Source organism: Engystomops pustulosus, chromosome 8, assembly GCF_040894005.1.
Source record: "Engystomops pustulosus chromosome 8, aEngPut4.maternal, whole genome shotgun sequence".
NCBI classification, from domain to species: domain Eukaryota; kingdom Metazoa; phylum Chordata; class Amphibia; order Anura; family Leptodactylidae; genus Engystomops; species Engystomops pustulosus.
Genome location: NC_092418.1, coordinates 66595343 through 66611126, shown reverse-complemented (window position 1 = coordinate 66611126; position 15784 = coordinate 66595343). Strand labels below are relative to the sequence as shown.

At 40.4% G+C, this 15784-nt stretch overlaps 1 protein-coding gene across 1 annotated transcript; it reads right to left on the bottom strand.

The window, feature by feature from the left end:
* Positions 1 to 4466: 4466 nt before the first annotated feature.
* Positions 4467 to 15389, bottom strand: LOC140075323 (gamma-crystallin 2-like). The gene is made up of 3 exons (XM_072121034.1): positions 15269 to 15389; positions 6211 to 6453; positions 4467 to 4806 (listed from the first exon to the last, which is right to left on the bottom strand). The coding sequence occupies exons 1-3, from the start codon at positions 15275 to 15277 to the stop codon at positions 4531 to 4533; spliced, it is 528 nt and encodes a 175-aa protein (XP_071977135.1). The 5' UTR covers positions 15278 to 15389; the 3' UTR covers positions 4467 to 4530.
* Positions 15390 to 15784: the final 395 nt, after the last annotated feature.

Here is a 15784-nt window from a genome sequence, read left to right as displayed (position 1 = left end):
TCATATAAATATCTAAGGAGCATGAAAATGAATGGCATTAAGAGTAATAATAATACAACAATAAGACAAAATGAGCACCAGCACTATCCAGCCAGAAGTATAAATAATAATCTTTATTTATATAGCGCTATCATACATGACAATATTATTTTATTAAAACCTATGGAGCCTGGAGCCTCTCAGTCTCATTTGCATAATTCTAAAATCCTTTTTTTTGTACAAACCAGGGAATATAAAGCTAATAGAAGAGCAGATCCTGCCAGAGGGGGGCACACACCAGAATGTCAGTGTGTTTGGTTTACATTCCTTCATCTTGTTGGTTGATGTCCTTTAAAGAGGCCTGTTACCCTGAAAAAGACCCCCACCAAATGTGCCCCCCATAATCCTCTCCCCAGCCCCTTTCTCCCCAGCCAGTTTTTTTTTTCATTTATGTTTGATAAGTTGGTTTAAACAGATCCGACCTTTTACCAAATAAGAGATCGGATCCTCTTATCTTGTGCGCTGGCAAACAAGTTTATTCATAAGGGGGCCTCCCAACACTCCACCAGCAAGCCTCTGTCAGCGGGGATCTGTAGGAGAAGCCCGCCGGCCGCACTGACAGTGGCTGTGGACTTGCTTCTACATATTGCTGGCCGCACAGCTGTCAGTGCGGCGTGGCTGGCTGGCAATGTGAGTAAGCAAGTCCACGGCACATAGTCACAGCACTCCCCCCTGGAGTTAATTTGCACCAAAACTTGTACCTTGAAATGGCCATCTGCCTGACAACTTGGGCAAATTGGGAGACTAAGCCCCAGAGCAGGGGTCCACTGTCCGGACACGCATCCATCTAATACTACAGTCTGAAGCTAATACCAGGCTGTGAGCAATCCTTCCTGTGGATCAGCTATCGCATACCAGATTTCCAGCCTGCTGAACCTGCTGAACCTGCTGCTGGGAAAAACCCCAGGGAGAAACCCCAGGGAGAAACCAGGGAGAACACAATAAAGTAGACATAGACACATGTGCAACACCCCTGCCGATCTATAGGCAGAGGGGTAGTTGCAAATAAGCCCCATTGTCTGTGTGTCCCCCATCTGTGAGCCTATACAACTCACTTCAAGGTCATGTAGTTAGCTAGAGGTAATTAACAGCGGTAGATTCTGCGTGGACAGGCAAGGGTTAAATCTGTATTTGATATTGTTATTATCCAATGATGTTCCACTTTTGTAACTGGAGTGTGATTGGAGAGAGAGACCACCTGGCCATGGATTTACAAAACCCTTAGTCAGGGAGGGGTTAGAGGTCTTGAGTTCCAGAAACTTCTTAGAGTACCAGCTCTTGGTACCCAGCTCTCCTAAAGAGCACATACGTTAGATCACTGAGTGACCAGAGACAGTGTGTGTTGCACACCTCTAGTGCCCACACACACAGAACACCCAGGATTAAAGCTGAAGCTTACAGCATTGGACTCAACTACATCCCAGTCTGCATCTACAACCAGGCTGGTGAACAAAATCCTGAGGTTCACTCTCCATGACCACTCTCCAGTAATCCGGACTATTTAACAATCCGCCTTTGTACAGAATCGTTTGGTGCATTGCCTGCTGTTGGTTCGAATAAAGAGCTGTAAGTTATTTTTGCACAATGTTGCCTCCGTCTGGACCCTGCTACGGCTGTCACCATCAGGGGCGCCCCCATCTATCATCCAGGGACTTATACTACAGACACTAAGGGGTTTCCCCAAGGAGAACCAGTACATCAGCCTCTCCCTCTGTATTTCTTGCACACACCACCTGCTGGAGACCTGCCAGGCTGTAGGACAGCCCTCCGGTCCCCATACCAAGCACTGTGACACTAGCATGCCTAAGCCACAACCGCATACCTCCCAACATTTGTGATCCCCCTAAGCCACACCCCCAGTCACTCCCTGGCCACGCCCCAAATTTTAGCCATATCATAATAATAAAAATCATCTCAATAAAAAAAAAAAAAAAAAAAAATTATCCTCAGTGGGATTTGAACCCAGAACCTGCAGTGTCCATGTACAATAATGTCACAGTGCCCCAACCAACTGAGCTACAATCTCAGTGATTATCAAGGTGTAGAATTTTGGTAACTAAGAACTATGACTACTGTTACACTGACACAGATTTAATGCTTTGGTATATAGGGAGGGATCGTCTCAGAGATTATTGTAATTATTGAGACTATTATTATTATTATGGAGATTATTATTATTATTGAGATGATTATTATTAGTTTTACTATTATTAATAATCATCTCCATAATAATAAAAATAATAACATTTATAATAATAATAATAGTCTCAATAATTACAATAATAATCTCTGAGAAGATCCCTCTCTATATATCAATGCAGTAAGTCTGTGTCACAATGTAACAGTGGCAGATAACACTTCTTAGTTAGCAGAAACCCTTAGCTCTGTATCACAGGGCTTATAGCTCAGTTAGTTAAGGCTCCTGTCTACAGTGCAAAGGGTGCCATGTTCGAATCTCAGCCTGGGCAAAACTTTATTTAATTAAATAAATAGCTTGTGTCTGGGGAAGCCCTGGAGACCATATATGGACAGATGGTGATCTGAAGCTGATGACGTGGTCCCTGCTCTGCGCTAAGCCGACACTTCTCTGAAAAGGATTCCCTGCCCGATGTCTGCTCTGGGGAACCCTTGGAGATGCAGTGACCATATATGGATAGAGATCTGAACCTGATGACGTGGTCCCTACTCTCCGCTAAGCCCGACACTTCTCTGAAAAGGATTCCCTCCCGATGTCGATAGAAGCCATTCTGTACTATCAGTTCAGGCTTTCAAAGTATTTACTATGCGGACACAGCGCCGGGACACAGCGGGACCTGGGGAGAAAACCCATGACGCGGGGCAGAGGTAAGAAAAACGGGACTTTCCCGGCAAAATCAGGACGGTTGGGAGCTATGCGCAACCGCCAGCCACTCCGGTATTCTGGGCCCCGGCTCCCTCCAGGCCCCAAGAAAAACAATTCTCTCTCTCTCCTCTGACTACAGCACAAGTCCTGGAAGCATTTCATAAGACGGAGGAGGTGGTGCTCTCACACTTCAGCCAGGCCCAGCACACAGACAACTGTACAGGAAGTGTGGGCTGGACTGTCAGTGTGCAAAGAAGCCTAAGTGTACTCCAGAAGAAGCAGCTTACCTAAAGAGACACTAGGTAATAATTGGGAATAACTGGCTATGATAGACCAGAGTAGTGTACCCTGTCTGATCTAACCAGTTTTTCATACTTATTATCTTTTGAACTTATCTGCTGCAGAGCCTTTTTACCACTTTTGTCATCACTATGATCTCGAGGAAGTGTTAGGAACATTATCAGGTCCCTTATCCCTCAGCTATCAGGACACAATACTGATTAACAAAAACTGATCGAATTAGGAAGAAAGACAGGGAAATCAAAGCGCAGATTCAAGTGTAAATTCAAACATGTAGAGAGGCTTGCCTTATAAGATTCTTGATGCAGGCGTATCACAATATGGTGCAGCTAGGCAAGAACATTGGAGACAAGGTCATGGTTCCAGCAAGCATAGCCCACGGAAGAACTAGAATTCCATATCCATGTAGTGCTTAATAAAGATATTTGTGTAAAATTTGCACCATGTGTTTCTGTACAGAAGTCTTTTTCAGGTGACCAGAAACAAGTAATAATAAGACATACATGGCTGTACATAGAGAAGCACTCCTATCAGGTAACTGGATGGGTATATTTTAGTATATTATATATTATATTTAATAACAAGTTTGTACATATTTCATGGTATCATAGTTTATACGGTTGAAAAAAGACACTTGTCCATCAAGTTCAACCAAACTTGAATATTTAGTATAGTCTTTAACGGAACTCAACCACTCCTCTTCATCCTGATCCCAGTACTGTCTGCTGCTTGTCTTGACATGCCAGGATCACCCTGGAGTGGTAGACATTGCTAATTATAACTTTCTTTTCTAGGTGATCCCAGCGTGTCAAGAATAATAAAGCCAACCCAACAATTGTGTTTATAGTTAATTGTGGCTGAGACACAGCGGTTATTAATATGTAATAGTGTTCAGCTTATGGAGTGTCTGCATATGGAGATCTGTTGTTATATTTACAAACTTCAAGTGGAACAGAAAATGAAACTACAGCACAGAGCTCTGGTAATAGCACCAAGAACCCTTGTGGCTCTTTAGAACAATTTTAAAAGTTGATTTTGGAAGGAAGGAGGCCATGGATATAAGAAGATTATCACAGTCATGGTATATCACATTATATTTTTATATGCCACTGGGCAAAAAATATAAAGCTAAATACCCTAAAAACTGGTCACCTCCAACTGTAACAGACTTTACACTAAATATATGTTCTGTCAAAACCTACATATACAATGTAAAGTATGCTAAATAATATATGCTAAGTGGAATAACACAATAACAGTTTGAAATAAAAAAAAACTGTAAAAATACACTGCTGCAAGTTTTTATCAGTCATTTACAGGGAAATACACAAATACATTATCGGACGTATCTAATAAAAATCTTGAACTCTTTTAATGGATCCAACTCTTGCATTTGATGCACCCCATTCACTAAACTTTCTGTACTCTCCGGGACTCAGATAATACTGACGCCCTCTGTAGTTGGGTTCCTCATAGAAGATCCAGTGGCCTTCAATAACATTGCAGGAGTTGATTTCATTGTATTTAAAATCTTTATAGATGTGTGGATTATCTTCTGTAAAGTCAGCCATCTGGCCCCTGAAGTCTTCTTTTTCATATAATTTGATCATAAAAGATCCTGTGTGCTGTAAGGTTCAGAGGACATGTTATAAATCTGAATAGTATAATAGAAAACAGATAATACAACATATAAGAAAAGTTGCGAGCATTGCTAAGTCAAAAAATCTTTTGACGTGTGCCCCAAATGTCCCGAGCTCAGCAGTACTCTTATACCGCTGTCCAGGCTGCTCTTGCAAACTCTCACCTCTATCTCTGTCCTCCAGATGCAGGTAGAGATGGGTTCTGTAGTAAAGCATGGAGCTGTGAGCTCTGTGCTCCACTACAGAGAGCAGGATGCCAGTGATGTCATCTCAACTCGCCTCGCCTCCCACTGACTGACTTCAGTGCTGGGAGCAGGAGGCGCACTATGATAATGTCACTGCACCCATCATGCACACAGAGAAGAAGAGGAGGTGAGAGAGGAAGAAAGATGAGTATACTGTTTATATTTTTACTATGCATTCTGGAGGGGAAGCACAGGGGGACTGTGAGGACATAACTGGGGGGGGGCTGTGAGGACATAAGTGGTGGACTGGCGTGCTGTGAGGACATAACTGATGGACTGGGGGGCTGTGAGAATATAACTGGGGGGCGCTGAGAACATAATTGGGGGCACTGTGAGGACATAACCGGGGGAGGGGGGTTTTGAGGACATAACTGGGGGATTGGGAAGGGCTGTGAGGATATAACTGGGGGGCAGTGAGAAGGCTGTGGGAGCATTACTGGGGCGAGGCTGTGGAGGACATTACTGAAAAGGGACTGAGTACATGAGTGGGGGGTGCTGTGAAGAATATTGCTGTGAGGTACATTCCTAGCGGGCTGGGGGGCACATTATTACGGGGGCTGTAGGGAAAAGTATATGCTGGGCTGTGAACATTGCTGGGGACAACGGGGACATCACTTGCTGTGGGGTACATTAATTATTGAGGGATATGGGGACATTACTTATTTAGTGTACAGGCACTATTAAGGGGTTATTTTGTATGGGCACTATTCAGTATGGGGTTGTTTTTAGTAGTGAGGGCATTATTCACTGTGGGGGCTTCTTTCAGTGGGCATGATTAGAAAGGGGCCACTATCAGAGGGCATCATTCAGTGCAGGTCACATTAAGGGGAATTAGTAAAGGTCACAGGTATTAAGTGTAATTTGCATGTTAGGCCACATTCTAGGCCACATTTGGGGGACATTATTTCTCCTGTCTTTCCTGTAGCTGAAAATAATAATACAGTTGTTTTCGCTGCAAGCACATAGAATGGGGTTATGTACAGGAGAGAACAGCAATGAAAATTTGGTTCATATGCACTGGGGCCCATGCCCTAGTTTACGACCCTAGCAACAACCCTGAAAATAGGTTTAAAAAATTATCTTAATTACATGTTTTTAACCATAAACAACATTGGATTAATTGGGAAAATGTTTTGTCACTGACCAGAGGAATTATCTGGCAAGATTTGATTGTATCATTAAATCCCATCCAGTGCAGGTAGTCAGGATATTCTCCCTTTCTAAGAAAATATTGGTGACCTTTATTGTTAGCTTGCTCATAAATCATCCAAGAGCCATTGTCAACTTTGATAGAGTTGCAACGGGTGACATGAGCGTGAATGTCATTATTGTCACTGCTGCACTCATAGGAACGCCCCTTAAAGTTCTTGTCTTCAAAGAAGGTGATCTGTGGAAAAGAATAGGTGTAAATAATAACAATGTCATCAATAGTATATAAAGACAACTTATACCATATCCACATAATAAGTGGTCTCATACTAGCCGGTGAACCCCCACCAATAATAAGAACAGAGGTTGTTGAGTAGTTGCATTGCTACTGTTTGTCTCTATGAAACTGCAAAGCAAATTCTGACTACATCACAGATATGTCTAACCATTTATTAGAGTTACTTTGGACAGCAGTGAGCCTTTAAAGAACTTTTTCTCTACACAGATTGTGGCACAAAGGGTCTGCGTTCTCATACTTACTGGAGGTTGTAGTGGAATAAACCCCAGTCATCTAGTTGTATTGTGGGAGAGGATTTAAGAAAAGCTTTCCTGAATAAAAAGCTGTTCTTAATCTTTTGTGATATTGGGCAAAAGCAGGTCAGATGTTCTAGTGATTGGTTTCCATTTACCACATATGTGGATATACTTGGAGATACTTATTCTGTCTGTCTGGCACACTGTGGGCTTCATTCACAATTTATATCCTTAAAGGGTCTATTGAGAATGAAACACAGATAGCCTATCCTATGCAGTTTTCCATGGAAAAAATTGTTAACATTTTAGCTCTTCATTCTTAAACTAAAGTATTCCAACACTCATTGTGTCACTATATTTATCACGGTATTCACAGAAACGCAAATGTTTAATACAGTCAGCATAAATTTAAGTTTATATTCACTTTTTAAAGTGTACTGACTTTCCAGAGTTATTGCATTTTTCAACACTAAAGCTACTTGTCAGAAAGACCTCTTTCTGTCATTGAATTGAGACTGAGTCAATTACATCTAGCTCATAGTTCCCATGATGATGTATACTCTCTCATGAAAAAGCTTAGCAGCAAATCCAATGAGATTATAGTAAATTAATCAAAAGGGCTTCACGTGATCTGTGTAGTTCAAGATCTATATAGTAATTTCACTTAGCATCACTTAGCATGGATCATGCAATAAATTGAAGAAACCAGCAGTGAAATAGTGTAATCTATTGTCCCTGAGCATTAAAGGCTAATTGTATCCCTGCTGCAAAGATTATGTCCAGAGATCTTTGATAAAGCCTGGGGTGACCAAATAGACCTTCTGCAATCCAAATTCTAAGTAGGAGAATTCTGCACTGCACAGAGCTGCACAGACACAAGGTTCTTCTGCTAGCTGAGTTGTTATCACATGCACCTCACTCTCCAGAGTGGCCAGAGTGGCCAGAAAGCAGCATTGCATCCCCACTAGCAGTCCGTAGAGTTTCTAGTATAAATCCCTGCATGACAATGTTAAGATTGGTACACAAAAGACAGGGGATAGTGTGCCCTGAGCTTGCCCCAACCTCTGTCCCTTCCTATAGCCCCCCCACGCTAAACCGTGGGGCGACTACTTGAAGACTTCGAGATACGCTGGAATAAGTGTGGGAATTAAAACAAACAGACTGACAACATAAAACACAAGGTGACTAGTGAAGCTGCAATTTATGCAGCCAGAACTCCACCTCCAGAACCTGATAGGAGCTGGACAGCATCTGGGAATTAACCCCTCATGGTGCAAAAACAACCAGGCACCAAGCAGAGGTTCAAAGTCCCAGCCACTCCTAGACAGCGCGAGATCTTAGCAGCCGCTGCCCAGGACGAGAGGTGGAGTTTGCGCGGATACGCGCCGGGGTTCGGAGAACGCTGCTGGTACCACCAGAAGAACCAGAAGTCCCAGCAATCTCCCTAGCGAACCTGACAGACAACAGCTGCTGATTTGTGAAGAAAAAGAAATCAGAGGGTGCTTTAAGCTATAGTTTCTTTTTAAATAAAAGTATAGACAATTACTGTACATATCCTGAAACATTTGATTAATTTCACACTGTAACCCTCTCAAATTTATCACAAAACCCTCTTCTTTCACAAAACGTATTTGCTTTGTCTGCTCATAAACCTGTCCATTAGGAATTCCATTTAAATGACATAACCAATGTTCACTGCCAGGATTTAAAATGGTATACAAGGACAATAGCTACGTGGACACAACCTCACTATGTTCTACAGCACCTTAGTAGCACAGTAAATGACATGTTGTGACTTAAAACTTCACTTGACAAGTTATGAATCCTCAGTATTTCTATTATTGAAGGACGTTTCTTCTGGGACAACACAAAGGTTTAATGTTATAGGGGGAACCAAAAAAATGGTAACTGTTAGAGAAGCAATTCCAGAGGTGCAGTTTGCATGTTCGTTCTGTATTGCCCTAACCTTAGGAAACTTGTCTATTAGTGTTCAGGTATTTGTATGGCACACTATATTTAACTGGAACTGGAGCCTGTTAAGTATTTCTAAAAGCTTTTACTCACACATTGTTTACCATTACTCGCCCCTCTATTCACACCTCTAAATCCAAAGATAAAGAATAATTGCTTGCTCGATACAATGCAGAGGCAGCAGTAATCACAGGGCAATGATTTACATCTCCATTATTTGATTAATTTGATGAATTTTTGTATTAGTTACTTGGGGCCAAAAGTAGGAGTAGTCATTTGAATTCCCAGCTACTCTAGTCCATATTGAGATTAATGGAGTGTGATGCTTGCAGGTAAATTCAAGTAAAGCAACAACGTCACTCATGATTTTATCCCAGAATATAACTTGAATTTCCACAATGGGGCACATTTACTAAGGGCTTTGCGGCACACTTTTGTTGAACTGTGCATGTTCTTCTAGGCTTGCACGTGTATTTAAGAAGTTTCTTGTGTAGTCATTGTGTCTCACGCAACCCTTTTGTTGCACAGCTGTGCTAGCCTCCAAGCAACATAAACTAGGGTACGTGCCATCGGTCAGTCCGACTGATTCAGACCAACAGGGCCGGATTATAGGCGGGGCTCCCGGGGCGGGAGCCCTGGGGCCCCCACCATCTGGCCCCCCCAGGGGGCCCCCACCAGCTGACTATGTCTGCCGGCACAGAAATGAAATAACGGGTATGCGCTGCACATCGGCGCCGATGCTTCCTGTCTGCGCAGGAAGTTGACTGTCACATGAGTGACAGCTGCGCTGCGATTGCAGCGCTTCCACTCATGTGCGAATCAGCGGCACTGATGTCCCTCCGGCCCGCACCTATGGCTGCACGCTCCAGTCCTACTACAGTCAGCTGTGAGTGACTGTAACTATGAACGCTGGCTGCAGAGTATCGCTCCCTCGTAGCAGGGGAGGACTGGCTGGTCATTCTATCTACTGTGCCTGGCCCGTACACAGGTCAGCTACACAGGTCGCGCTAGTGACGTCACTGCGCGACCTGTGTAGCGTGGAGGAGTGTCGGCACTTACTATGTGCTGCACTCCGCTGCGCGGGCCCGGCTGCAGGCTGAATGGCAGAACCCAGGACTCCATATGAAGATTTACAGCGTCAGCGTGGGGAAGGCCAGAGGTGGGAGCAGCTTTTAAAGCAGCATGGACGGACAGGGTAATGTACTAAATAACCTCTGCTGCCCGATTATTTATGTTATCTTTCTCTGTGAGACTTTAAGTGTATGTGGGGGAGGGGTCACTGCTGGGGCAGTAAAACTACATTAGATTATTATTAGGAGGGCTGAGCACTAATTATTCAAATACTAATTGTAGTGAGCACTTTATTGTTATTGTGGGATAGTATTAGGTTGTCACTAGATCTATTGTTATTAACTCCTTAACCACCAGGGCCTTTATCTTTTTTTTTAATTCCATTTTTCACTCCCCAACTTAAAAATCCGTAACTTTTTTATTTTTCCATGTACAGAGCTGTATAACGGCTTGTTTTCTGCGTAACAAATTGCACTTTATAGTGATGGTATTTATTATTCCATGCCGTGTACTGGGATCCGGTAAAAAATTCCAACTGCTGTGAAATTGGTGAAAAAACGCATTTGTCTCAGTACGATCATGCGGATACCAAATTTATTGTGGTTTAATACATTTTAAAAAATTACAACCTTCTGCATAAAAAGAAAATTCTCTGTTTTGCCATATTTTGGCGCAAATTTTTTCATACTTTGGTATGTGGAGATGTGTGAGATGTGAAATTTTGTGGAATGCGCTGATGTTTTCTTTGCTACCATTTTGGGGACTGTATGACCTTCTGATCACTTGTTATTACATTTTTTATGTTGCAAAATGGCAAAAAAGTGGTTTTCGAACTGTTGGGCAATATTTTGTGTTACTGGGTTCAATGCCGAGAATAACCATAATTATATTTTGATAGATCAGACATTTTGAGATTCGGGGATGCCTAATATGTTTATGATTTTTACTGTTTTTTTTTTATATCAGTTCTAGAGGATTTGTGATTTTCAATCTTTAGTTATTTTTTTAATAACATTTGTTTTACTATTTTTTACACCCCTGGGTTGTCTGATTGATCCTACAATACACTACAGTATGGCAGCATATGTGGATTTAACACATAATCTATTACAATGTGCCACTGGAAATATAACAGAATATAATTCTGTATTTATCATTTATTCATGTAGATTGTAGTTATTCTAATGTAGTGGGGAGCTGAATGTATTATAGTAAATTAAAAGGGGTAATGTAAATATCATTATTGATTTATTACACACATCCTAGGGCACAGTGTGGTCAGTTGTGGTGAGAGGGGTATATATTATATAATTTAGGAGCACAGTGTTATTCAGGTGACCCTATAGTGTAAGTGACTGTAGTGTCTTTAGGATCACAGAGGTGATGCAAGGAGCCGACCACAGCCGAGCGTGAATTCTTCATCAACAAGTGTTGGCCTGGAGAATCTTTATGCACTTCTATACCTGATGCAGCAGATCATCACCTGTGAGTTGCTAAATGTCACTTTCTGCTTCACACAAGGTAGCAGCATAAGTCGTGTGGAAGGAACGATGTTATGCCTGTGGCTGCATTCCTGCATGTAATATGGTGACTTGGGGTGCAGCAGACATGTAAAAAAATTACACAGGTCTGTTGCACCACATAGGTCCATATTTTACAATGGTCTGCTGCAGCCTATGTTTTCTTGGACAGGACTGCTGCCACTCCCTCTATGTGAAGCGCTCAGGTGTAACATTGTTGTATTCTAGTACACAGGGCAGAACTTTGTAATGTACAGGACTACAGGTTGCAGCAGTCCTTTGTGTAATCCCACATCTTACACACTACTCCTGCAGTGGGGGTGCAGATATTTGTGTTATGCATATTGTATTCCTATAGTAAAAAGAAAAAACGTCAGCACTCCATTAAAGTGAAGAAAATGGTGTTTATTCCATCCTGTGCAACGTTTCAGCTGTATCCCAGCCTTTGTCAAGCTTTGTCAATACTTGACAAAGGCTGGGATACAGCTGAAACGTTGCACAGGATGGAATAAACACCATTTTCTTCACTTTAATGGAGTGCTGACGTTTTTCCTTTTTTTGTAATCAGGACTCTGTTGGTGAGAGTTGAGGATAGCACCCTATTTTTTCCTTTTTGCCCCCTTTGATTGTGCTGCTGTATTCCTATAGTTATATTCTTGTACATAGGGGGCAGTATTATAGTAGTTATATTCTTGTACATAGGGGGCAGTATTATAGTAGTTATATTCTTGTACATAGGGGGCAGTATTATAGTAGTTATATTCTTGTACATAGGGGGCAGTATTATAGTAGTTATATTCTTGTACATAGGGGGCAGTATTATAGTAGTTATATTCCTGTACATAGGAGGCAGTATTATAGTAGTTATATTCCTGTACATAGGGGGCAGTATTATAGTAGTTATATTCTTGTACATAGGGGACAGTATTATAGTAGTTATATTCCTGTACATAGAGAGCAGTGTTATAGTAGTTATATTCCTGTACATAGGGGGCAGTATTATAGTAGTTATATTCTTGTACATAGGGGGCAGTATTATAGTAGTTATATTCCTGTACATAGGGGGCAGTATTATAGTAGTTATATTCCTGTACATAGGGGGCAGTATTATAGTAGTTATATTCTTGTACATAGGGGGCAGTATTATAGTAGTTATATTCCTGTACATAGGGGGCAGTATTATAGTAGTTATATTCCTGTACATAGGGGGCAGTATTATAGTAGTTATATTCTTGTACATAGGGGGCAGTATAATAGTAGTTATATTCTTGTACATAGGGGGCAGTATTATAGTAGTTATATTCTTGTACATAGGGGGCAGTATTATAGTAGTTATATTTCTGTACATAGGAGGCAGTATTATAGTAGTTATATTCCTGTACATAGGGGGCAGTATTATAGTAGTTATATTCTTGTACATAGGGGACAGTATTATAGTAGTTATATTCCTGTACATAGAGAGCAGTGTTATAGTAGTTATATTCTTGTACATAGGGGGCAGTATTATAGTAGTTATATTCTTTTACATAGTCAGCAGTATTATAGTAGTTATATTCTTGTACATAGGGGGAGTATTATAGTAGTTATATTCTTGTACATAGGGGCAGTATTATAGTAGTTATATTCCTGTACATAGGGGGCAGTATTATAGTACTTATACTCTTGTACATAGGGGGCAGTATTATAGTAGTTATACTCTTGTACATAGGGGGCAGTATTATAGTAGTCATACTCTTGTACATAGGGGGCAGTATTATAGTAGTTATATTCCTGTACATAGGGGGCAGTATTATAGTAGTTATACTTTTGTACATAGGGGGCAGTATTATAGTAGTTATACTCTTGTACATAGGGGGAGTATTATAGTAGTTATATTCTTGTACATAGGGGGCAGTATTATAGTAGTTATATTCTTGTACATAGGGGGCAGTATTATAGTAGTTATATTCTTGTACAAAGGGGGCAGTATTATAGTAGTTATATTCCTGTACATAGGAGGCAGTATTATAGTAGTTATATTCCTGTACATAGGGGGCAGTATTATAGTAGTTATATTCTTGTACATAGGGGACAGTATTATAGTAGTTATATTCCTGTACATAGAGAGCAGTGTTATAGTAGTTATATTCCTGTACATAGGGGGCAGTATTATAGTAGTTATATTCCTGTACATAGGGGGCAGTATTATAGTAGTTATATTCCTGTACATAGGGGGCAGTATTATAGTAGTTATATTCTTGTACATAGGGGGCAGTATTATAGTAGTTATATTCTTGTACATAGGGGGCAGTATTATAGTAGTTATATTTCTGTACATAGGAGGCAGTATTATAGTAGTTATATTCCTGTACATAGGGGGCAGTATTATAGTAGTTATATTCTTGTACATAGGGGACAGTATTATAGTAGTTATATTCCTGTACATAGAGAGCAGTGTTATAGTAGTTATATTCTTGTACATAGGGGGCAGTATTATAGTAGTTATATTCTTGTACATAGTCAGCAGTATTATAGTAGTTATATTCTTGTACATAGTCAGCAGTATTATAGTAGTTATATTCTTGTACATAGGGGCAGTATTATAGTAGTTATATTCCTGTACATAGGGGGCAGTATTATAGTACTTATACTCTTGTACATAGGGGGCAGTATTATAGTAGTTATACTCTTGTACATAGGGGGCAGTATTATAGTAGTTATACTCTTGTACATAGGGGGCAGTATTATAGTAGTTATATTTTTGTACATAGGGGGCAGTATTATAGTAGTTATATTTCTGTACATAGGGGGCAGTATTATAGTAGTTATATTCCTGTACATAGGGGGCAGTATTATAGTAGTTATACTTTTGTACATAGGGGGCAGTATTATAGTAGTTATACTCTTGTACATAGGGGGAGTATTATAGTAGTTATATTCTTGTACATAGGGGGCAGTATTATAGTAGTTATATTCTTGTACATAGGGGCAGTATTATAGTAGTTATATTCCTGTACATAGGGGGCAGTATTATAGTACTTATACTCTTGTACATAGGGGGCAGTATTATAGTAGTTATACTCTTGTACATAGGGGGCAGTATTATAGTAGTTATACTCTTGTACATAGGGGGCAGTATTATAGTAGTTATATTTTTGTACATAGGGGGCAGTATTATAGTAGTTATATTTCTGTACATAGGGGGCAGTATTATAGTAGTTATATTCCTGTACATAGGGGGCAGTATTATAGTAGTTATACTTTTGCACATAGGGGGGAGTATTATAGTAGTTATATTCTTGTAATTGTAGTATATTCTCAAAACGCAAACATGTGTCAGCATCCTTGGACCCCTTTCACATGTACGTTATGGGGATGTGTATCCGGTCATACAATTTGCAACCAAATATCCGCTCTCATAGATGCTTATGGCGCCCGGCAATGGTATAGTGAACACAATGTGTGTCACTGTACCATGCTGTCCACGGGAAAAAGAGTTTGCTCTCTATTTTCCTGCAAGTATGGGGCGTAAACACATTCTAAGAAGCCTTCGACTGTGTCTGCGAGTTGCATTTATGGATGCGTTTGTAAACCAATCCCAGAAACGCACATTTATGTCTAGTAAAGATTAAAATGATTGTCTAAGTCGGGGGCCTCCACCAGATTCTGCGCCCAGGGGCCCCCACCAACCTTAATCCAGCCCTGCAGACCAAGCACCCTATTTAACTTGCAATTCATGCCCTAAGGGCAGTGTGGGGAAGCGACAGATTCATGATTTCTGTCGCACAATCTGAGTGAAGCAGCATTATACACAGAATGTGTAAAACCTAAATCTTTAAATTTTGCACTAAGAAAGTTTGTGTCCAAATACTGAAAAGAAGATTTGCTTTTTACAACTAAAAACTTTGTATTTATCTAAATCCTTTGCTTCTCCATTTGTTATCTAAAACAGCTAAGTTTCAAAAAATTGATTCTTACCTCTCCCATTTTGACTTATGAAGGGCTCAATGATCTGTGATAAGATAGTTATGGGCTTCTATATAAACCAGCCCATTACTTTGTCAGCAAACACTAAACAAAAGATTTTTTGTTTGTGTCTGGGAAAAAAGTACTATTCATTTTAATTTAATCTTTTTATCCAGATAGTTGATTATTTTTTCTGTAGTGGACAAAGCTTTTGTCTCTATTCCTGGCAATGCTTCTGACTCACATGATTGTCGAGTGCAGCACAGTGGAAATAACAATGTTGAGCTGAATATACTTATTAATCTACAGTGCTGTTAGAACAGTCAGCTACTTAAAATTATCATAGAAAATTAGAAATGGATTATCAATAAAATTTGTTCAACTTTAAATTAATAACTATCTTTACTACATTAGGTCATAGGTAAATTCCACACAATAAGCTTCCATGGATATGAATACATTATTGAAACTAACAGTTTAGATATATGCATTTCTTAACTGGCCCTTAGACTGGCCAGCTAAGAAATG